The 24,350-nt window shown below is 42.4% G+C and overlaps 1 protein-coding gene across 4 annotated transcripts in view; it reads left to right on the top strand.

Annotated features, from left to right (window-relative positions):
* The first annotated feature begins 582 nt into the window (after positions 1 to 582).
* Positions 583 to 24,350, top strand: part of nrbp2b (nuclear receptor binding protein 2b) — a 30,113-nt gene continuing 6,345 nt past the window's right edge. The window contains exons 1-5 of one of the 4 annotated variants that reach the window (XM_041066016.1): positions 583 to 1,392; positions 22,933 to 23,055; positions 23,505 to 23,606; positions 23,708 to 23,797; positions 24,252 to 24,292. In XM_041066016.1, coding sequence (XP_040921950.1) covers positions 1,273 to 1,392; positions 22,933 to 23,055; positions 23,505 to 23,606; positions 23,708 to 23,797; positions 24,252 to 24,292 — 476 coding nt within the window. In that variant the 5' untranslated portion in view covers positions 583 to 1,272. The remainder of the gene's footprint in view (positions 1,393 to 22,932; positions 23,056 to 23,504; positions 23,607 to 23,707; positions 23,798 to 24,251; positions 24,293 to 24,350) is intronic. The other 3 variants (XM_041066014.1, XM_041066017.1, XM_041066015.1) reach the window with 3 other exon arrangements.

Raw genomic sequence — 24,350 nt, 5'->3', positions numbered from 1 at the left:
TGAATCCAGATTTTGTTGCTTTGACTTGGGTTTACGCTGTAATAAATAACCTACACTTCACACACCTGTCCAAATATTCACAAAACAGAACAGAAGGAAACCAAAGCAAACGACTACAAAGAGACACAAAATAACCACAGAAAAACAGTTTGTTGTTGTTTTGAGTCTGGGTGTCTCGGTCTTATGTAGGAGGTCTGCACAGCCCTTTCACATGTCTGTGTCTCATAATCTGTCAGTGGCTGTGTGAAGGTACAAATAGTGGCAATTTATTTATATGATTTCATATTAGTATATTTAAAGTTGTTTTATTTTGTATTTGTCTTAAAGACTGGATAAAGCATGTCACTAATATTAATGTGGAGTTTGTTGTTGTTAGGAACCTGGATTTTAAATTTGAATCTTACTATTTTATATATATATTTTTACTTGTTTTACAAACGTGTCCTGTTTCTGCTCCCTGTCTAAACCCGCCTCTGGCGTTGCTTTTGCCCCTTTGCAGACTCCAGACGTGCAGATTCGACTCGCCTCAGACCGGGATGGTGGTCGTCCCTTTGCGTTTTGTGCTGCAGCTTCCTGACAGAGTCGCTTTCTGTGCTTGGAGTGAATATATTGTGCGCGCATAGCGCAGACTTTACGGCATTTTGCTCCATCTCCCTGCGCACCGTGCCTGGCAGCTTCAGATCCAGCGACACCGACAATGACGCGTGTGGAAGATGGTCGAAAAAAATTAACTCTCCTCCATAAAACAGGCGCTGTCTGAGGCGAGCGATGGGCGCACTGGGCTCACCGGGAATGGTTTTGCCTCACCGACCGAGTTTCTATCCCCGCGTTGCTTCGGTGTGATTGGAAAGATAAACAGAAAACCATTTCGCAACCTATTTTGCATGCAGCCTACAGGGCGCATGAAGTCCGTGGTATAATTTTCCACCCTGCTCAGTTCTTCCCGCGATCTTGCAGTGTGCACACCTCTAGTTTTTATGCAAAGCTTCTGTGGAATATTCTTACAAATTGAGAGGCGGCTGGTTTAAGAAATATCTTTTTTTTTTCTCTGCAAGATGTTTTGAGCGCCAAAGGGGGAGCTGAGAGCGGCTGGTGTCGTCCGGGTAGGGAGGGCGCTTCTTCTTCACTGCGCAGACAAGCGGCGGACGCGTCTCTGCGCTACCGTTCGTCTCGTCTCCTTCTACAGCAACAAAACACAGAGAACAGGAGGGAAAGGGGGGGAGGGAGGCGGAGAAGGTCCGGGGTGGAAACCTGGAAATATACGGCGTTAAAATGACGATGTCCGTCCCGGAGAGGAAATCAGGATCGGAGGGGAAGGAGGAGGAGAGCGAGGATGAGAGTGAAATCCTGGAGGAGAGCCCGTGCGGCCGCTGGCAGAAACGGAAAGAGCAGGTTGGTCGGTGTGTCTGTGTGTCTGCATGTGTGTGAATGTGTGTGTGGGTTTCTTTGAATTGCAAGCAATCTGCTCACTGATCAGGGAGAACATCAATCAAGCTGTGACTGACTGATCACCCAGGACATCCTCTGTTGTGCAGTGCCTGAGCCAGGGAGAGGTATTATTGCCCAATGTTGTTATGCACCATCCCACCGTAAACCTCACTCTCTGCTGATCTGCTTAGCCCACATAAAGTCTATTTCAGTGGGTCCCTGTGACAGGAATAGTTTGGTTATTTCATGCAGGAAATGTTGAGGCAGGGAGAAAGTGGGGATTTGTGTCTGGATCCGGTTTTCACCGCTGCTGTTTTCTGTCCATTGAACCGGGGAGCTGGAGTTTCTGATCCACCCTAACTCTAAATTCAGGGCTGCACATCACTCTAACATACTGTGGGCCTGTAATGACTCCTTCACTTTATAAACAAGATAGAAGTTCAGATTACACGTTGAATGATAGAAGCCTTCAGCTGCAAGAGAGAATCAGAAAGGAAATTGTGATGGAGATGTTTTGCAATTTTCTGGCGTTTTATGGACAAAATGATTGAATTTAATGATTAATGAAGGAAATAATCGACAGATTAATTGATGATGAATTAAATAGTTGATTGAGGGCCTAGAGCGACTAATAATCCTTTGAATTTTCAATATTTACACTGTTTATTTTCTCCGATATTCAGCTGTTTATTTTATAATCGGTTAGAAAAACTGTAAAACAAAACAGACAAAACTGTTTATTGTCACCTAACACAAAGAAACACATCAAATCTCCACAATGTAGAAGCTGTAGTTTTTCTGATAATAAACAATTTTTTTTGTAGCACAGAAATTTGCACCAGAGAACCTTATAGTTCTGCACATTTCTTGTTGCATCATCTCTGAATTCATTTCATTCATTCGGAGCAGATTCAAACAACCTGAGGAGGGTGTCACTGCAGGAGAAACAGGTTACTGTAGGGTGCTGTGTTGAGGCTGTGCACATTAGAGCTGAAACTGTTAGTGAACAAGTCGATCTTCAGGGAAATAATCAGCCACAATTTTCAAACACAGTTAAGCACAGTTTAAGTTATTTAACAAGAAAAAACACCAAATACCAGCTTTTTCTATTTTCTTAAATATGAGTGTTTGTGCTTTTTCCGAGTTTTATACGATTCTGAGTTTGATGTTTTCGGGCTTTGAACTGCTGGTTGGGCAAAAATGTATTTGAACATGTTATATTGGGGTATTTAGAGACTGATGTTACGTTTTTACTATTTTCTGACACTTTATAGATGAAACAATTGATTAATTTAAAAAATAGATGAAAGGGTAATGAAAATTGTTAGTTGCAGCCATAGTACATATTCCTGCCTTTCTCAATCCTGACTCAAATTACTCAAACACCTCAATGTTTCCATGTGAGGATGAGCAGTAGTTGGACTGTCCAGACAACACATCAGCAGCATTACAGACACCCAGAATAACCCAGTGGCCTCGTTGGACGCTTCCTCTCCCAGAAATAATCCTGTGTTTGTTTCATGTCAACATCAAAGATATAAAGCACGGCAGAGTGTCTGTGACATTCCCAGCTGGTGTATTCACAGCATCAGCAGCCTCGATAAGACTGAAACCTGTCCACATGCCTCATTTGATTCAAGCTGTTTACAGAAGCCCCCGCAAAAACGTTCAGTTATTATCAGAAAGAAGAAACAGACGTCTAAATGTCTCAGCATTGTGAAGCAGTGGGTGTCGCCTGCACTAACAGCTCCAGATAAGGCGGAGGATTTAAGTTGAAGGTTATCTCTCGTACACACGCACACGCCGGTTTTCACCACGCTGCGACCACCTGACCTCGCTGCACTTTCTCCGCCACTGAGTGTTCTTCATGTTGGAAAGAACACACACACACACACGGACACACGCAGTCACCACCCCACCCTGGTGTTTTTCCACCCATTGATTACCCATCTGTGCATGTTCTGGGCTGCCACTGTCACGTTTCCATTTAGGCTCCGATGTTAATACATGTTTGATCCAGACTATCATAAACAAAATGAACCCATACCTCTGTGGAGACACGATGAGCCGCTAGCCATGCACGAAGCAGGTTACAACTACAGCTGTGTTAACCTGTGAAGACGTCCCTGTGGTCATCAGTCAAAGAACCCTGATACTTTTAAATCAAACCTGTCTATTATGATGGACAAGCGCGGATGTCTCCCTTCTTTTCCTGTCTCTCTGTGTCCCTCTGGCAGGCGTGGGTGTGTCTGAGCCACAGGCTTGAAATACACATGAATACTCAGTAAATAAGTCAGTAGGTGAAAGTTCAGAATAGATGCTGCCGTATCTGTTATTCAGCTCGGCCATTAAAATAAGCACAGGCCACAGTCACATGTTCAGCACATGGCATTGTTGTCTCGCATGGCTGTTTTCTCTGCAGACACACAGGCGGAATGGGTTTTAGGTTTCTAAACTGGGTGAATGCTTTGCTTTTTAAAGTCGGTTCATCGCTCTTGACTCAAAACACTGAGCACTGATTTTTCTGAGGGGGCTGAACAGTTCCTGGGAACACGTTCAGGCTGGGAACCGTCGGGCTAACCACAGGAAATTTTGCATAGGTGATGTAGTGACTCACAAAATGTTGCTGTTGAGGCATGAATCTGACAAAAACTGCCCCGTCCTCAGGCATTGGAAGGGGGCTTTCAAACACTGAGGCAAAATGTGAGGCAAAGATCAGGAACTGAGGTGAAAGGGACAGCTGCAGTGGCTGTGACACACATACAGCTCATGGGGGCAATTAGGGTACTTTAAAAACTCTTAGCACCCGATTCCCTCAATTTGCATCAAAATATTCACTCGTTCTCTGAGTTGTACCGTATTTTAAATGGTATTTTAAATTCAGTGTGACTCACACTTTCCAAGGGACATCATTATCTCCAATGTCCATCGCAAATATTGTCTGTGCATCCATTAGTAAATTGCAAACAGGAGCTAATAGCTAATTTGGCATTTTTTAATGGTGCATATTTGCTAAAATGTAAACAAATATGGGCCTAAGCTAAAAAATGAGGCTCAAGTTGTAGCCCACAGCTAACTGACTGACTCCATGGCAACATTACACTTCCTGTCAATCTCCGAGGGAGTGATTGTCTGACGGTAATAACAGAGCAGTGGGAGCTAGGTCCACCAGAGACGTAGTCCACCCTGAACAGTTACGCTGAGTTTGTTTTATTACAGTCCAGCTTGGAAAGAAGATTATCACCGGCCCCCTGTGATCTTGGCTTGATAATGCAGCAGAGTAAACCTCTTGAAGTGAATCCACACCCAGCCCGGCTCTGTGGTGCACCAGAGCTGCTCAGCACTCATTCCAGTAATTGCTCCATCTTCCATTTCCAGGATCTGTCTCCATCTGCTCGCAGAGAGATGGAAACGAGGCAGTCTGGGTCGGGCAAGGCTGCATTCACTCGTCGCGTCGGGGTGTTAATTCACAGATGAATATGTGAGGTTGAATGTGAGGGGCAGATGCTGTTTTCCACATTTGTGTGTTAACCAAAATCCCATGCATGTGTCAGCGCTCACATGCATTTGTCAGGCTTGAGAAATTCAAGGCAGTGACACAGATGTGCCAAGTAGAGATGAGCAATATGAGGAAGAAAAAAAATTATATTGCAAAATTTTACACAGATGTAACAGTAGGAAAAACACAGGTGTGAGTAATCAAATGAATTAAGGCTGATTAAGGCTGTCACTTCTTCAAAAAGTCAAGTTCAGACAAATTCAGTCCTGATTACTTGAGAAGCACGGCCTTGCTCCTCTGTGTCCTCCTCCATTTTTATTTAATAGCTGGGTTTACTGTGGAATATTTCTTTTTTTCCCCACGTTCCATTGAGCTGCTTCAGTTTGAGGGTCCTTGTATTTATTTTGCTCTCTGTTACGCTGTCATGTCTCTCAGCATCTCTGCTTTTTTGATAAGGTCAGGGGTAATTTATGACAGTCAGATGAAAGGTGACCAGATGTTATTGCCTTACAGCTGCTGTGATGTATGCGGAGCAGTAAAGCTGCAGTAGTTTCTGGGTGTTTTCCATGTGTGAAGTTGTAAAGACGAGCCATTAAACAAATGAACCCTCAGAAAAGAGCGGTGCCCCCTCATAAGCCCGTGTCGAGTTGTGGCCTGCAGCAAGCACCGCCTGTCCTGAAGGGATTCTCCTAATGACTTACACTCCATAATAATCCAGCAGCGAAGGCATGGTTTGACAGCTGCCCTATGAGGAATGACAGCCGCTCAGATTTCCCTGGAGGGGAAACACGGAGCAGGGACAGTCAGCTTTGATCCACCTGCTAACATGGTCACTCTGCCAACGGTGGTAACCCCCCTGTTGCTCAGGGCTTAAGGGTTTACTGGGAAACCCATTCACACCCATTAATTCCTAGAATACAAAGATAATGTGCATGAATGACTCCATGTATTCTCAGTTGTTTTTAGCCACGCTAGCAGCATGAAGCAAGGGATGGCAGTGTCACTGTTGATGTGTTGGTCCACCACATGGGTTCAGACTAAAATATCTGTGCAGCTGTTTAATGGATTGATGTGAAACTTTGATCGGCACCAGAGGAGGAAGCTTCATGACTTTGGGGATCCTCTGACTTTTCATCTAGTGTTTTTTTTTTTTTTTTTTTGTGAAACGTTTCAACAATTATTAGACAGATTTCCATGAAACTGAGTACAGATATGGTTCCCAGAGGAGCCCTAATGAATTTGGTGATTTTTTTTTTCCCCAGGCAGTATCATTTCATGTGTGTCTGCTGAACAAAGGTTACTCCGGTTGAATGTGAACCTCTGTGCCGAAACTGCAGGGACCTGCGGCTACACCTCCTCTGGACGTACCGAAAGATTTATGAATGGCTTAATGACACTGTGTAATTTACCTTCTCATGTGTGGTGACACGCTGTATTTTACAGCTGGGGTGTCTTGGACCCAGTCTGCCAGATTGCATTAGCGATAGCATGCAATTTTCATCAGTGCATTTTACAGCTGTTGTTGTAAAAGTTTCACTGCGCAGCCCTTAGTCAGCGGGGGTGTTTAAAATGAAATTGCAGATTAATGGTGTCACACACTGCTGTTCACATGATCTAACCGTTGTCTTTTATGCTTTTGAACACACAAAAAGAGCAGAGATACGGGTGTTACACACGGGAAAAGCTGAAGACTTCATGGTGTTTACATGCTGCTATTTCACAGGCACCAGTGCATGAAGGAGCCCTGTTTATATAAAACAGCAGTTAGCAGCACTTGCGTAGCACCTGCGTGACGGCTTTAGGTCGGTTTACTCATCGGTCGGCATCCAGACAAGGAAGTTGTTAAACTGCACCTCGTAAACATATATACACACACACTGTTATCATCAGCTTGAGATACTGAGCATCTTCCCGTAGTTCATTTTAGTATGGTAGCTGCAGTTGGCATCCAGAGCAGAGAGGTTTTACTCTTCGTGACACTGTTAAGAAAAAGTTTCCCTGGAGAATCTTCCACCAGCAAGATTATTGAATGGAGAAAACCTGTGCTGTCCCTCTTTTCCAACATGTCCTCTGTCTGCACTGTACACAACTAAGTAGATCAATTGTCCACACGGTTTATTAGTTTATGGACATTAAATAACTAATTTATGTGCGTCATGTACTCGTTGCATTACTTCAGTTTAGTAATTTAGTGCCTGAAATACTTAATTTGTTCCCCGATTCTCTCACACCACATCCACGTCATATTCCACAGAGTGTAAATACAAACAGCCAAGTTGATTTAAGCATTTACATCACACTCTCTGTTATCTCAGGAGTTAGAAGTTGGAGAGAGGAGGAATTTCTTTTTCAAAGCACAGCAAAGTAAAGTTCCAGGGGACTGACATCTAAACCTGACATTTACCAGTGAGACATGATTCTAACTGTGCTTGAAATGTCATGTTTGCACAGTTGAAAATGACAAATAAATAAAAATACACAGCCAAACAAAAAGTCCCCTCCAGCCCATTATAAGATTCTGTAATGTTTTTTTATGCTAGCTTCTGTTTACATGGGGCTGCGTGGACAGAGACATCAGAAAACCTTCCACTGGCTAAGAATAAGTCTGCTATGTGTCCAGGTCCATTATGACACATTATGAACTTCATGTTACGATCCTGCAGCTCATTAACTTGTTGAGTCATGTGATCTTGACGGATCCTGTCACCTGGTTGTGAAATGTGAGCTGGTCTTCCATAGAGGCCTCTGGTAGGGTCAGCGGGGGGGGGGGGGGGGGGGGGGGGGTTGGTGTTACCAGATCTGATGATGATGTATAGAGAGGTGGTTGTCAGCGTTTTCCACTCCAGCTGTGTGAAATGGAGCTACCCGGATCTTCTGCCAGTCATATGGGAAAGCTGGCATGAAAAGGAATCTTTCAGGAATGGCTGACATGTCTGCAGGCTTTCACGGAACTGTCACAGCAGTTCACATAACATAACGTCGGTGCCTCTGAGGAGCGCCTCATACCTACTCGAGCAAACTCTGCTCTCAGTCATCAAGATCTTTTGAAAGACGTCAGTTTCCTAGAGTCATCTTTTGGCGCTGCTGTGTGAAAGTGAGTGTTTGAATGCAGACGTATTTGCAGAATGAACTTCATTTTTCATTTTTCTTGCACTGCTCAGTTCATGTGCAGAGAGGCCTGTGGCACTTCTCGCACTGAAACAGAAGTCTTAACTGTTCCATTTGGATTTTCGTAACTCAGACTGCACAAACCCCATCATTATTCATCGCTCTTCATTTATCAGTCTATTGCTAGAGTCAGAGTTTCAGACTCTTCCTCTATCTGAAGTTAAATGAAATGCACTGAAGGAAAAAAAAATTCTGCTTACAGGCTCTTAAATACACATACAACTCAAATGCCGCACTTGATATTTTCAGATTAGTTCTCTTGTGGCTGTTTCTCTATTTTGTCGGGAAAACTGGCCAAACGTGTAAAACCTGATACCACGTCAAGATATTTCCAGAGAAGAAACAATGGAGTTTGTAAATGTCAGGCTTAGGTTTCAGACTTCTGTACTGTACATTGTGCAGAAGTATTCAACAGTCTGGGGGGAAGAAACATGCACATAAACAGGCAGTAGCTTTATTAACCCACAAGTGAACAACTAAATAACAGGAGGCGTTCTGTTAGGTTGCTCTAATCTCTCAGCCCAGTTTAGGAAAAGTGGGTTTCAGAAGGCCAGCAATAACCAGGTTAAGAGGAAGTCCACTGATTTCACACATTAGGCTCAGTTATGTTTAGCACGACTCAGCTTGTGAAAACAGTTCTGACAAAATGCTTAAGTGATGACAATAGGGTTATTTTGGCTTGGGCTTTAAAACAACACATTTATAGCAAAAAGCCAAAAAAGGCAGACGGGGCAGGGCAGAGAGAGAGTCCAGTAGAATGCAGTGTTTTTGAATTTGAAATCATACCAGTGAGTAAAAGTCAGGATATCTCTGCCTCGATTTTGATCCTTCCGTTTTTAATGTGTCTCTCCCGCTAAATTTATTCAAGTGGAATACCAAAATCACTGGAGCACCTTTTAGCTCACTGAGCGATATCACAACAGGTGAATTGCCTTTGCTTTGTACAATCATCCACTGTACTGCACTCTCTCTGCCAACACTTAAAATGTGTAAAAAGATGAATGTAAAGTTTACTACGGCATCGCCACTGCTCCACTGCTGCTGTTTGATTAGCAGCTGATAGAAAGTCAGTTCTTACATCAATGACCTGGATGTGGTCAACAAACTTTAACTAAATACTATATAAAAATATGCATAGCTCCTAAGTATGTGTCAGCCCATCGACTACAGTTACATGCGCAACAAAAACCAGATTATTATTAGGAAACCTCAAAAAGAAATGAGGTAGCAGCCTGTGATTCAGTGTGAACTTGCCCTTTGATAATAAATATAAAAATATATACCAGTAGTTTGGATTTTCCCTGTACACATTCAGAGTTTTGCAAGTATAGTCTTGTGACTATGATACATGCACACATACTAAGTTATAATAATAGTCTCAGACACAGCTTGGTTCCTGTCATGTATTGTAATGTGAAGCCTTTAATAAATGTTTTAGCTTTCCACTGTCTGCACTGTCCCGACTGATTCCCATAACGTCTGAGGCCTGCTGATTTAAAAGGGCTGTCATCGGAGCAAAGAGGCTGTAAAAGCATTAAAGGTACGTTTATGGTCAGGTTGCTATTGCTGTTCGATGTGAGTGTTTTCACCCTCCCCCCTGCTTTAAGGCAAAGGCCAAGGTCCTTCACCTCCTCACAGCTGCCCTGACATTGATCTTTGATCATAGTATGCGTGTGAATATCAGCCATAAAAACATTACACAAACCACGCTGGGTCCTCCAACCGCTGGAGGCAGGTGAGAATAGGTTGCGTAAAGCCTCTATAAACACGACTATCCCCGTAAAGAGTCCGGTGTTTTAACTGTCAATAAAGGTTCATATACACATGCTTCTACGGCTTCAAAGAGAGATTTCCTCACTTTGTTGACCGACCGAGATGAAAACTCTGTGTGCAGATTTCAGAGTGTTGATTCATTCCTTTGCACTTCAACATCAAAAGCTTGTATCTTGACCTCTGAAACTAAACGTGGATATCTTTGTGTGTATGTCAGATATGCACATAAACTTCTGCAGCTTTGCAGCTCTGCTTCTTTTCAATCTGGCAGATTCATTCGACTTGTTTTTCTTTGACATGCGAAACCATCTCGCCAAATTGTCTGCGCTGATGTCTCTGTTTATCGCTTTCATTTGCTCTTTTTGTTTGGAACTCATTGCCTCCTTCTACTAAATCAGTAATGGGATGAAAAGATGCCTGTAGGGGAAGTGGAAGTTTCTACACTTGTTTGAACACATGAAAACAAATCTGATGATGATGTTATGGAAATGAAAATGCTGCATGAACTCACAGTCTTGCATAAAGTACTTTATGACCTTTTGTTCCAGTCTTGCTGCTTAAGGCTTCATTGTTCACCTACAGCCCCTCTCCTCCTGAGCTGAAATAGCATCTAACTTGTGCGTCTCAGACTGATATCAGACCTGCACACCCTCATAAATCTGCTGTCGTCCCTGTTTGGCAGATGTGACCTCATTTGCATTCAGAATTTGAATGCAGTGTTGTTTACGCAGCTCAGGAGGCTGAAAGTAAAGCAGGTTACTCTGATGCAGGAGCCACAGTTAAATTAGAATTGCATCCCAGCAGCCGTCAATCAGAGAGATGGCTGATGAATTAAATATGGAGCCGGTGAATAAAAGCCTCCCACCCTGTGCTGCACAGCGAAGATGAGGGCTGCACACAACACTGAGGAGACAAAGGTCATATCCTCTGCATTTCTTTTTAGGAATAAAGTACTTTTTGTAGCCTAATGCCAATAGTAAACTAGAAAAAAAAAGAAATATGAATAAATACATACATGAAAAAGCTTAACAGTTTCATTACATCCTTTAAACAGACAATGACACTACATGAAAAAAACAAATTCAGTGAACCTGGCTCACCTTTTTGTGGAAACGCAGCACAGCATAATCTGGCAAGCAAATATCTGCAAGCACATATTCAAGGTAGATAACTTTGTGACATAAACACCATATTTCTGCTGTTTATCTAATGATCGTTAAGATGAAAGATAAATAAATACTCAAACTAAATTTCCTGTTTCTTGTGTCGTTGTCCCACTAATACCTGAACCCCTCCCCCTCCCCACCCACCCCTGCCAACCAGTGCAGCCTCCTGCATTGTTTTACTGCTGAGCTGTTTTCAGTCTGAATGCCCGCTTATGACTGCAGCCCTGGTAATGACAGCGTGTATTGTGGCCCTTGATGTCTTGTGCAGAAAGTGTGGACAGGTAGGTGAGGGTTAGATAAACAGACGGTAACCCCCCCCTGCGTAGTGCTTTCACAGACACTCCTATTGAGCTTTGTCTGTAGCGTTACGTAACAGTAACAGGCACAAAAAAGAAAAGCAGCTCGCTGTCTCCATGCATGTCTGCCAACAGGCTTTTGTTTGAACACGTGCTGAGGAGCCAGCTCAGGTTGACTCTCACTTTCTCAGTTTAATCCCTCTGGAAGATAAACACCACATGTTAAACACAACTCTCTCCTGCTCCGTCATCTTATTCATATCTACTTTCCTTTGGCCTTTTCTGTTTCTCCACATGGGGCCTTTCTTAACAAGCTCAATTTCAGCCACTTGACTAATTGAGGCCTATAAACACAACAATAGGTGTGAGAGAGAAACTTCTGCCTAACTGCATTCTGACACTTCTCTCAGTTGGTTTCTTCTGCTTGACAACGTTGTTTTCTTGCTCCTGCCTCCAATAATGGGAGTGTTACAAGCTAATGTTAGTCCCAACATGCACGAGCGCACCGCTCCTGTGCTCAGCCCAAGCTTTTAACTGTTGCTGGCTGGCTACTGTGGCCAATACTCAAAAAGCCTTTGCACTGTTTGCCAAGGCTTTTGAGCCTTTACCCTGAGTCACCTCTTTTGCTTTGCTGGAAAGATGCACTGCAGTAACCTCTGATGGAGATGCAGCAGAGGGAGGTGGGGGGGGGGGGGGGGGGGGGGGCGGGTGCGGCCACTAGAGCTCACATAACATGTTGCTCTTCCGCTGGGTTTTGTAGTAGCAGTGAAGCAAGCAGTGTGTTTTGGATTTACAGGCATGAATTGGGTAATCCAGTGGGCAGAAATTACCCCGCTTTATGGAGAACTTTAATACTCAGGCGGACTGTGCCAGACCTTGTTAAGCTTCTCCAGGAACACAGTCAATTGCAAATGTTTTTAAAGAAGTGGGAAGGGGGCCAGTTTCAGGTCGAGGCAAATACGCACACATCTTTTTTAGCGGCCTAGTAAGAACCACTGCTCCTATTCCAAGAACTGGACTGTTGGCGGAAAAAAAAATCAGCAGTTCTCGTCTCTTTGAAAATCTTCCTTTGGTGTCAGAGTTGCAGATGTGTGAGTGAGTGAGTTTTTGAAGTCAAACTAAGTGATTGTAACCAAAATGGAGGTCCAACTTTTTGATTTTGAAGCCTCAGCGAATCAGCAGCCCCGGTGCTCCAATGTCCAGACCCAAGAACCGAAGGCTTGCAAACTTAAATTGACGTCATCAAGTTCCTCAGTGCAAGAAGGTGCCAGAGCTCCAAATTCTCAATGAGGAATGAAACAGCACTCTGTGTAATCGCAGGCATTTCTGTGGCCAGTAAAGTACAAGGCTCGAATATAATATGCAGCTCCATGAAGCTGAGGGTTCTTTCTCACTCTCTGAATATGCAAGTCATTAATTATGTTGTCGGATGAAAACATGAAAACACATCATTCTTTTGTAGAACAAAGAAGTGCAGCTTTTGGATGATTTTGGATTTTCCCCTCACATCCTTTTTTTTTTTTTTTTTTAATGTCATCAACATCTCTGAAATGTGGGTAATTCCCTCGAGCGAAATCTGCAGCACCACAGACAATAGTGAACATCCTCCTTTGCAGAAGTACGAGTACGAGTAAAGGTCTTGCCTTCAAAATCCTACTTGAAGCTGCTGCAGTCAGGAGAGGTGGGATTATTGAAAAATCAGTTTGTGGTGTTCATTGAGAAGACCTGGTTTCTCAGTCTGTGAATGTGACATGAGTTGGGAGTAGGCCAAGCAGCTGTAATGTCAATCAGTTGCTCAGAGACGAGGGAGCAGAAGAGAGCTGTTGATGAGTCACACAAATTTCCTATAATTATGACTCAGCATGGATGTATAACTCTGCAAGAGCTGTAAAATTAGTGAATCAGGCTATGCGAGGTTACGTAAGGATGTTGGTCTGAAGTAATTTTTCTGCACTTGGGTAAAAGTGCATGTTGTTGCTTCTGCAGAACAGATTAGTGAGATAAAATCTTAGTGTGAGGGTCAGATTGTTTCAGTGCATCTGATCGATTCGTTGCTGTGGTTTTGCGCCGGAAACAGACTGAATTCTTTTAAACACAAATGGCTAGAGTCTGGCTTTTTTGTCCGAGAAAATTTGTTTTGCCATCTGCGGCGTCACTCTGGTTTAAAACAATGGATGGTCAGAGCAAAGGCAATTCCTCTCGGCACAAACTAACTTTCTGTGGCGACTGCAGAGCGTCTGCAGCTTCCTTGCTCTGTAGGATTCCAACAAGACTGGACCCCCTTTCGATCTGAGGTCTGTTTGCTTTATTAAAAATGACACACACAACAGGTCAACCTTGTTAACCTTGGACTCCCCCAGAGGGAGAAAGGAAAGGAGCGCTTCGGCCTCACCACAGGATAAACAGGATTTGCCCCAACTTATAATTTCATGTTTTGTTCGGGCATAAGACTGAATTTTTCTAAAACAAATGATTGTATTGTCAAATTAAGCCTGCATTGTGTTAAGGATTCATGTCAAATCAAGCACAAATATTTGACATGATTTTAATAAAAGGGATAATTTACTCATCAGAAGTTTTTTTTTTTTAAATATCTAATGAGTTTAGGCCTTATATATTTTTTTATTGGACATATTATCTCGTGAAATTTGATATCATGATATTTGCACAGGAATCAGACTGCTTCCTGCAATGCTTCATAAAGCAGTGGTGGATCAACTTTGATTGTGACATTGTGAATTCTCCAGATTCCAGCTCACAACCTTTGTTGCACGCTTTCCCTTCTCTTTCACATTTTTCCTGTAAAATCAGCATAACTCTCATCAAAAGGCAGGACAGATTAGACAAACGATAAACGACTGCAGTGCTGCAGTAACGCCCGGTGATTATTTGAGGGAAACAAAAGCCAGAACAGAGAATCACGTGGCGATAACGGAGCCAGATAATGATTTATCTTGCAAGAGTTTTAACCTCTCGCTGTAGAAGGAGAACCACGTGGTCAGTGAGGTGTGATAAGTTTGTGTCTCTAAGCCAAGATGCTGGTTCACATGCTTATCAGAAGGCACCTACTACTCATGTTCGTCATGCTGGATTAAGGGCGGCAGAGGGATACTGATCTCACTCTTGAATGAAGCAGAGGAGCAAGATAAACGCTTGTCATCAGCTGTTTCGTAAACATGCTTCCTGGTCTCGGCAGTGCTGGGTTTGTTAACAGAATTATAGTAATGCTCCTGTGTTCCCTTTTGCTTTCACCCTGTAAATGTTCTTAACGCCAGTCAAGAGTTTTCTTTTATCTTCTCTTTCTTAAGAAGTTGAGCAGAAATGACTGAGCACACATTGTGGGTATGCAGATAAAATGACCCCTGAGTGCCCTGACCTTGTGTTTTTTTTTTTTTTTTATCCCCACTTGAACACAGGAATGTTTGATTGGAGGAAAGACATGGGTGTGTGTGTGTGTTAACAGGAGGAGTTTGGCTTTTCAGCTCTGTGATTCGACAGCTCCAGAAAGGTTCAGAGGTTTGAACATGGACAATGCTGTATTCAGGGTTACGCAGCTGATTGGACTGATTAGAGCGCACAGATTCAGCAAAGTGATGCTCCGAGTCAAGGAGAATTGAATCCTGATTAGTGCTGAAATGGTTCATGGATTATTTTGATTAATCATGTTACAGAGAATTAACTATTAGCAGTTTTAGAATCATTTAAGTCATTTATAGGGCGAAATTACCACATAGCTGTTTACAGCTTCTCAGATATGGGTATCTGCTGATTTTCTCTCCTTTATATCATTATACATTTTTTAATTTTAATGTTGTTAATTAAAAACAGAGGTTTGTAAATAAACAAGGCTGCATTCGAATTGAGGTAATGAAGAAATTACTGTTTCGCTACTGGTACTGAACAAAATCCAGCCTTAGTTTTAAGTGTTGGAATTTCAGCTTTGAGTTTTAGTTCTAAAATATTAAGTTACTCACGATCTACTAAAGAAAAAAAAAAAAGAAGAAAGTGAACGATTTATTGAAATTGGCTGAATTGCTGGTCGTGGTTCAGGGAAATGGCCTCGTAAATGGCTTGTAAAAAAAGTAATGTGTTATTTGAAAAAAAAAATCATTTTAAGAAACGTGGGCAAATAAAACCTTTGACTGACAATGTAAATTGGTGTGAAAACAACACTTCTTCAGACGTGCACATGCGGTGCACAGTATGCTCAGTATGTTATTCATTGTCCTACAGGTAGACCTTAGGTCAAAGCCTCATTTCTGAGGAATCACCGTTAATGGGTAGAAGTCTTATGTAATGAGGCTCTTTAACACTTCTTATTCTTATCACGTCCCGGTCAGACCAGCTTCTTTCTTCTCGAATGCAGTTTTGGTTTTGCCATCTCTCTCCCTCTGGCCTCATAAATCTGCAGCTTTGTCACAGAGACAATGGGAGTGAGGACAAGCGTGGTTACTGTAATCTTGCAGCTCTGGTACAAACTGAAATGCGGACACAGACAATTCGTTCTCAACCGCAAACACAAGTGCTAAATTTGAAAGACACAGCATCTGTAAGAACGAACATTTTCTAATCTTTTGTGAAGGCCTAGCTGTGCTTATCATGTCCCAGTTACAGGACCTGGTCAAGGCTGAGTCTCTTTGTTGAAGAGTTTTTTGTCTGCAGGACTAATTTGATATTATCCAAACCTTTTTTTATTATTAAAAAATGGGTCATTTTTACAGGAGAACAAGACATAAATGTCTTCTTTTCTGCTTTTGAATGATCAGCAGAGCTTTATGAAAGATGCTGGATAACTTTCCCCGTCTTTCATTGTGTTTTGACTATGTTGTGTCCCGCTGCTGTTTGTTTTGCAGCAGCTCTCCATCTGTTCTCCTAACCCGCTTTGCTCTCCTGCATTCCTCTTAGCGGGGAGCTTTAACTGCTCCATGAGAAAATGAACAAGTGAGACATGATGAAGGCTGATCTGTCTAATGTCTGTTCACAAGCCGGTGTGACCTTGTGTGTCCTTCGGAAAAAGGACAAACCGTTTATGTTGTGGAAAGTTGAGATCCTGGCAGCAGTTTAATTTAGATAATGTGGGATATGAAGGGCACTAATCTGAGAAATGCTCCAGACAAGTTAACACGATTTTGTCTGATGATTAAAAATCTCTCTCACATACATAACCTGTCATATTAAGGGAAATGGAGATTGTTGAGTTGCACATTTTCCCGTCCCCTGCTTGACTCGCTGGTGCCATTGAGTTATTCTTCATGCCGGGTGAGCGCGCATTAGCCGAGACGCTGACCTGATTGTGTGCTGCGCATGTGACATCCTGGGGGCGAGGGGGAGAAGGATGTGGAGGTGGACAGCAGAGCGGCTCGTGAGGCTGTCGAAGGTCACCAGACGGTCAGTGGCTCAAGGCCCTGACTCTGACCAGACAGGAACAAGAAGGACAGCGAGTGTCTCGGAGGTCTTGTCTGGTTTCAAGTCAGATTTGCTCCGTACATGTTTTTGTAAAGGGATGCTGTTTTATTAAAGGAAAGGAAAAGATAAATAAGTGATTATAAGTAAATAAAACACGTTTTAGGGCTGCAACAGTTTTTACAAAAGACTGAGAAATCTCAACAAATGCTGGATGGTTTGCCTTGAAGTCAGGAATCAGTTTTAGCTACTGGCTCCCTCATATGAAGAGTAATCAGTCATGGAAATTTTTTACTGCTTTCACTCAAACCGAGATGACTTTTACTGAGCTTACCGCACATAAGCAAAACTACAACTTTGCAGAATTGCAAACATGTTTTCAGTGACATTTTATCTATAAGACAAAGAACACCTACGTCTAGTATTTTAAATGAATTCTGAGAGGTGCTAGTCATTTTTCATGAATACTCAAAATACATATTTTTTTCTGTGAGTGCAGGATACACCCTTTTTGAAATGAAGAGGTGGCATCTTTTTCCTTTTCTCAGACAGTTACAAATGGTTTTCTCTACCTCTTGCATTTTCCACAACATTTCAGTCCAACTCTTTGATGCCGCTCCTCTTTGATGCCAGCCAAATCTCTGAGAGCAAGAGAGAGAGAGAGAGAGAGAGAGAGAGAGAGAGAGAGAGAGAGAGAAAGCACAATGCAACCGAGAAACAAGCCTGCACTCATTTACATACAGTACCACAGCCGAGCAAGTACCACGACGTAATGTAGATTACTTGGGTGTTGCCTTTGCTGTACCAGACCTAGCTATTAAATATTAATGCGGTGCAGCGTATCAGCTCATCATCGAGGTATGAGGTGTAGGAAGAGGCTCGGTAGAAGCGAGATACTGACGTGTAGGAGACAAAGCTCTTTGTCACTGTAAGGCTCGGACCCACACGCAGTCTTAGACAAAGACACTCTTTCATTTACGATGCTTCTGAAGGAAGAATCACACCGAAGGAGCTGCCATACCATAGCTTGTTCCTCTCTTCTGATCCTCCCCCGTCAGTTCTCCTTCTGGCTCCCTCATCACACGTTTCCTCATTTTGAGATAATTCACTGGCCTTTTTCCAAGTGTAAAAGTGATCTTACTCTGAATCTCTGCAATGAAACTGTCACCGCAGATCATCCAACCAGCGTTTGTAATCTTCATCTTGTAGAGGAGAAGATTTATGCTTTCTTCTACTTGGATTCAGAAACTGCTCATAACCCAGTTCAGCTCTGCACAGAGAGCAGGGTGTGTCTGTTAACACAGTATAAACACTCAGTTGCAAATCTGCCCTCATTGATATAAATGGGCTGGACAAGAAGTATTACACAACTGAACAGCACCACAAACTGCTTCCTTCAAAATGACCATGAAGTTGAATCGATGACAAAGCCTAAACATTTCTGCGTTTTGTCAAAGCGGTGTAGGGGGTTTGAGGCGGTGATCACAAACTGCATTGTCCCTCTGTTCAAGTCTGGCTGAGGATATTTGTTGCATGTCATTTCCTATTTCTCTCTGTCTCCTCATTTCCTGTCAGCTCTCTATTGTCATATCTTGAGAAAATGCATAAAATGTCCAAAAATGGCACATGTGGCACAGCAGTGAAATTTTTTTTTTTTTAATTTTTGTGTAGATGTTTTGTTGATTAACTTGTTTCGTAGATTTTATTGCGTGTTTAAAATGCCCTTATTTTGGGTTAAAATTGGAGTTGCACCATGCCGTGTGTATTACCCGTAGCTCTTATTAATTGTGTAACCATGGCAGAGTGATACATTGTGATTTGTCTTGTGACCTGCTAGACTTCTTCTGTTGCCCAACTTTTAGTGGCCGTCATTAAAGTGGAACATGTCGCACTGAAGGAGCTGTTCATGTCCTGTAATTAGCTGTAATGTGATAACTAGTTAACAACTAAAACTCGACCAGCGTAATGTTCAAACCCGTGCCCTCAGTCTTACATTAGGTTTGTCTGTGGTTTACTGATCCTACTTAAATTATCTCTGCGCAGCGGCAGCAGTATTTTTCCTTCACATGCTGAACCTCAGTTTCTTTCAAATCAACATATCAACAGGACGGAAATATGATACCGAAACAGTCATGATGTGAGTTCGAGGTGCACAGGAATGAATTGTTTGGTGAGGTAATGAGAGGGTTGTGTCAGATCCAGTTTTACCCGGCTCAGATGTAGATTTAACAAACATCAGAATAGAGGTTGGTGTTGTTTTGACATGAACATACGATCCCTGAATTGCTTTCCACACCCTAAACCCACCTCCCCTTCAAAAGCCAATCAGAGACCAGCATACAGTGTGCTGTTTACGAGTCTCACGCTACCATGACCAAGCAACAGACCCCACTAAAACCCCTGGGACGGAGACGCATGGACAGGGGACCGAGTGTTTCTCAACATCTAGTGAAAATAAACAACAGCCAAGCCCTGACGCCAGTGGGAAACTGACATGAGTCTTTTCTGACAGCTATCGAAGCGAAGGAATTCCCTCTGGTGTCAGCGAGTCAGAGCCCTATGTTCCAGCTCTGTAATACCAAATACCAATAATTAGATTATCATCTTTTGTTGAGTGGGAGAGTAGTGAGATTATATGTCATGTCTCCTCCGCTGCCCACCTCGTCTGTAAAGAAAACCCTGCAGAGAGCTTTACAGTTGCACTGTAGGTTGAGCAATAAGCAAACCGCAGTAGCCAGAAAACATTCGGTGGAGCATTTCTTTCCCTCGGGGCTGTCTCGCTTCATGAAGACATCTGTGGTGTCTCAAAAGTCAGAATATAAAATTAGGATATTTATAGCAGCTTTTGTGGTTGCTCTGATTGCTGTTTGTCTTCTGCTTGTTTGGTTCAGTTAACAAGCCTCCCCCTGTTGAGCCGGATACAGAAAGCCGCTTTTGACTCCATTCATCGTGGAGTTAAAGATGATGACGTCACGAAGCGTGGTACAAGTGGAGCTCTGTAGAATATATCAATGGTTAGCATTTAACGGTAATAAACAGTCATTTAGGGGGAGAGAGGAGCCCAAATAATAGTTGTTCAGACGCTACCCTGTCATCAAGCTGTGTGTCAGTCCTCAGCTGTTCATCAGAGACACGTGGCTGACAGTTTAAGACCACAGACAGGACGGTGATGATAGAGGAATGTCAGGTGTGCTTGCTTATCTTCTAAATGTCAGTGTTTTTGACGTGATCTACACATTAAATGTGCACTATAGGAGAACATTTAGTTTTTTCTCTGTGTTTCAGGCTGGTTCTTTCAGTTCCACTTAATGGAAATCTTTGCACTACACAGAAATGGTTTTCCCAGTTTGGTGTGGAAGAACTTGACTGACCTCAACCCCATCGAACACCTTTGGGATAAACTGGAGCGTTGACAGCAAGCCAGGTCTTATTCTCTTCAGTTCAGCTCCTTATGGTTGGATGCAGCAGTTCACCGCCCAGGTCAACAATTAAACACACAGTAAACAGGAAAAGAAAGAAAGAAACACAAAGCTAAAATCAACCAAAGGCCACATGGACTTGTTAATGTTAAATATCATTGTCATCCACAGTGTGGCCGTAAAAATATATAAAAATGATGCATAGTGGACGGGATAAAAAAGATTATAAAATAACTTTTGCAGGCAGATAGAGAAAAGGGAAATGTCTGCAGGCAGCAGTGAGAATTCAGTTGCTAAGGTGAGATATTGTAGGTTCAGTGTGCTCATTGATTTCCTTCTTTCTTTTGTTGGTCGAAAAAAGACCACAGATCTCTCTGTGTGACACCAATAAGCTTCTCAACAGCACCGTTCTGACTGTTTGTGTCCTTCACCTTTCTTTTATTTACTGTTGAGCCAGTAAATAAAAGTAAAGGTCAGTAGACTCTCAATTAAACTGATAAAAATGACTAAGAATAACTGAACTGACTGATCTCTGTGTCCATGTACCTGTAAGAGTCGATAAGACTGGATAAATTCAGCCGGAAGAAGAAAGTGTTGTGAGGGAGAGACAGCAGCACAGTGTTGTCTGAGAACCTGACAAGAAACAGGGGCAGAGAAAAAAGAAAGTGTACAAGACAGAGGCTGAGTAAACATAAAAATAGAAACAAGCAGAAATGTGATTTTATTCTGTCTGTGTTACTCGGTGGTTACTAAATCTAAAAATGATAACAGACAAGTCAGCAACACTTAGGTGGACACTTCACACAGATGCCATGTACTGCTGATTGGTGATGACTGACTTGTTACCTCATGTATTGACCTAAGTGAGTTAAAATCAGTAAAGTGATAACCATTGGTTCTGAAGGTGTAAAGTAATTACAGTAAAAATAGCCCACGAACTTATTAATATCTTTTTTTTTTGTTGAATCATATCGCACCTCTGTGGCCTGACTATCAAATGTTTAGGAACCACTGATCTGTAGTTTTCCGTTTGGTCCATCAATATCAAGATCAATGATCCTATGTTATCTACAGCTACAGATCTAATACTTTATTGATCCTTGTGAGGAAATCTCAAATAGGTCAGAGGTCAGCATCCTGGTTAAGCTTTCCTGTTGCATGGTGAGAAATCCAGTCATGGTCACTGATGTGGGGAAAAACACAGCAGAGGTCTGTATAAAATTTTGTGACAATCCATCCAACAGTCTGAACCAAAGTTGTGGACTGTGTACAGACATCGTCATCCCTACAGCTATGCTGCTAGCAAGGCTAAAAACTGTGAGAAACATCCTGAGGCAGGATGATTTGAAACCACGCGCCTCTGGAAATAAAGACGCTTAGTTTGTAAGCAGAAACAATTTTCCATCACTTTGGCAAGATGCCGTATTAGTGGGAATTTAGGGTCTTGCACCATGCTTAATGCTTATTACCTGTGGACTTTAACCCAGTCCAGTCTCTTTACTCACTGCAGCACCTCTCCTGCTGCAAAAAAGGAGCGGTCACATTAGGTCTACCCAGCTGAAGCAGCACTATCCTGTAATGAGCAGTCTTTAGCTCTTTGCCGCTGTTGCACAAACGCCGCCTCATGCAGTGATGGAGCCGCAGGCTGCCTGCGTCTGCCAGATTATAGACCCAGCCACTGCCTCTTCACTCCACTCCACTCTGCTTTGTTTTGTTTTTTGTTGTTTTTTTTCCTTTGCAGTTCTTGCAGCTCCTGTTCCACCTCCTCCATCTTGTATCCCATGTCTCATTTCTCTAAATCCCTCATCCACAATCCCCTCACTTCTCCCTCTCTGTCTCCTGCTAATCCATCTCTTCCCTCTTAACACAAGCTGCTGCTCATCCCCTCGTCCCTCTTCACTGTTCATCATCATGTCATAGCTGACTGGCAGCCTTTCACATAACCTTAGTGGAATGAATTATCTTCTGCTCTTTATCCACACTGAGTTTTAAGACGTTTAAATGTTATGCCTTGTAGAAACAGCTGCAGCTGCACTGGCTTTTTTTTTTTAAACTCAGACATCCAGATTCAGCTTTTTATTAATGGAGCTGCCAGTGTCAGATCTATGTGAATGGATTATATGGAGCTTTTATCAGATATTATAGTAACAGCAGGAGTGACTTCTAATCATCTCATACATGCTTTTTTGTGGAGTATTTCAGCGAGTGCCCTGTAATGCTCTGCTGCTTTGTGTTTTTGCAGCACAGAGCTGGTCAGGTTGTTTTGGGACACCAGTGTGCTCTCATTCCTTTGTCTTTACTCTCATTGGCTAGTTGCTGGTCTGTATATGCCTGAATTGGATAAGACCTGGCACACGGCGGTGCTGGCACAATGTCTTTGTATTTTAGCTGCAGAATTCAAATGTGTACCGGTTTTCCTTAAAGCTCCTATAATCATTTTTCAGCATGAACGTTGAATCAAATGACTGTGTGTTTGTGGAAGACATCAGCTGAAGCTGAAATGCTAATATTGCTCCATATCTGGTGGATCTGTAAATAGGTGATTCTTTGCTGTAATGTTTGCCATAACAACTTTATGAGTTTATAATATGTCAGTGTTGTGTTCTCAACTTTTTTTCCTGCTTTCTCAAAGTGGCAGAATATTAGTTCATGCAGGTTTAAACACATCTTTGTAGTTTAAAGTTTGGATTTGGATTACAGTAAATCAGTACTTGAGTTTTGGCGGCTGTAGTGTTGGGGTTATGCTAAGCCTAATTTCTGTTTCTTTCTGCCTCCTGCAGGTCAGCCAAGGTAATGTCCCAGGTGTGGAAAGTGCCTCTCTGGCCATGGACACAGAGGAGGGTGTGGAGGTGGTGTGGAATGAGGTGCTCTTCTCTGATAAGAAGGTTTTCAAAGCACAGGAGGTACTGTGGCTCTTTTTACTTAAAGCCATCACAGGCGTATACAGACGTGAAAACATGAAACTATGAATTAATGTTGTCCCTCTGTATAAATTTCAAATTTAAAGTCACAGAATATCATGCTGTGTTCCAAAAGCACACTGACCTATACTTTGAGTTAGTGGTATTTATGATGATTTCTTTATTTCTTAATTAACCGTTGAGCCTCTAAAACGATAAAAAAAGTCCAGCACAAGCTCAAATATTGACATTTGACAAGTTGGAACTAGTTATGTTTTGGTATTTCTGATTTAAAAATTACTTTTAACCAATTACATAATAAATTTTCTGAGTGAGTAACTGATTTAAAGTTTTAGCTATAGTTTTTATTCATACAGCCAAAGCGATTGAAGTACTTTACTGAGTCCATGAGGCTGCGAAGATGTGAACTTACTTGGATGTGTGTTTTCTAGGAGAAGATCAAGGAGATGTTTGAGAACCTGATGCAGGTCGAACACCCAAACATTGTCAAGTTCCACAAGTACTGGCTAGACATGAAGGAGGGCCAGGCTCGGGTAGGAATTCTTTCTTTCTCTCTTTCTGTCTTTTTTCCGCATACAAACGCACACACACCTGTGAATTGACTGTTTTTTCCTTCTGCATCTGTGGCGCACAGGTTATATTCATCACAGAGTACATGTCGTCGGGCAGCCTCAAGCAGTTTCTGAAGAAAACCAAGAAGAACCACAAGACTATGAATGTGAAGGTCAGTGTTTTTCCTCAGGTCACAGACTGTGAGCGCTTACTCAGTCTGTCTGTACTGTGGTGGTGGCGCATGGTACTGCAGTCAAATCACTATTCAGATCCATATTTCCAGCAGGATTAGAGATTATGTAACAGGACGCCCCAGTGGCTCAGTCTGCCCAGACGTACTGTATATCTTATTCTTGCAGTGTTGTGGGTTTGAAACCAAATTGCTTGCAGTTTATTCAGCCGCTCATCCTCTCGTTTTTCTCTTTGGACTGTGTACATCTGCTGTTTTTATTTAATAAATCAAATCCGAGCTATATATACTGCATGGCCTTATTGCCTTAAATCCCTCGGCATGAGGGAGAAATAATATACTGTTATGTGTTATTGTAAAGCATGAATTTCCATATGCCCTCTGAGGAACAAATGCCTTAAAGGATTAACGCTGGTTTGTCACTCTTGTATTTTAGGCCTGGAAGAGATGGTGCACCCAGATTCTCTCTGCACTCAGGTACTGATTTATTCACCAGGATTTTAATATGAGAGACGTCTGTTAGCCTGACCTATCA

The sequence above is a fragment of the Toxotes jaculatrix genome, chromosome 20, assembly GCF_017976425.1.
Source record: "Toxotes jaculatrix isolate fToxJac2 chromosome 20, fToxJac2.pri, whole genome shotgun sequence".
NCBI classification, from domain to species: domain Eukaryota; kingdom Metazoa; phylum Chordata; class Actinopteri; family Toxotidae; genus Toxotes; species Toxotes jaculatrix.
This window is presented reverse-complemented; position numbering and strand designations above follow the sequence as displayed.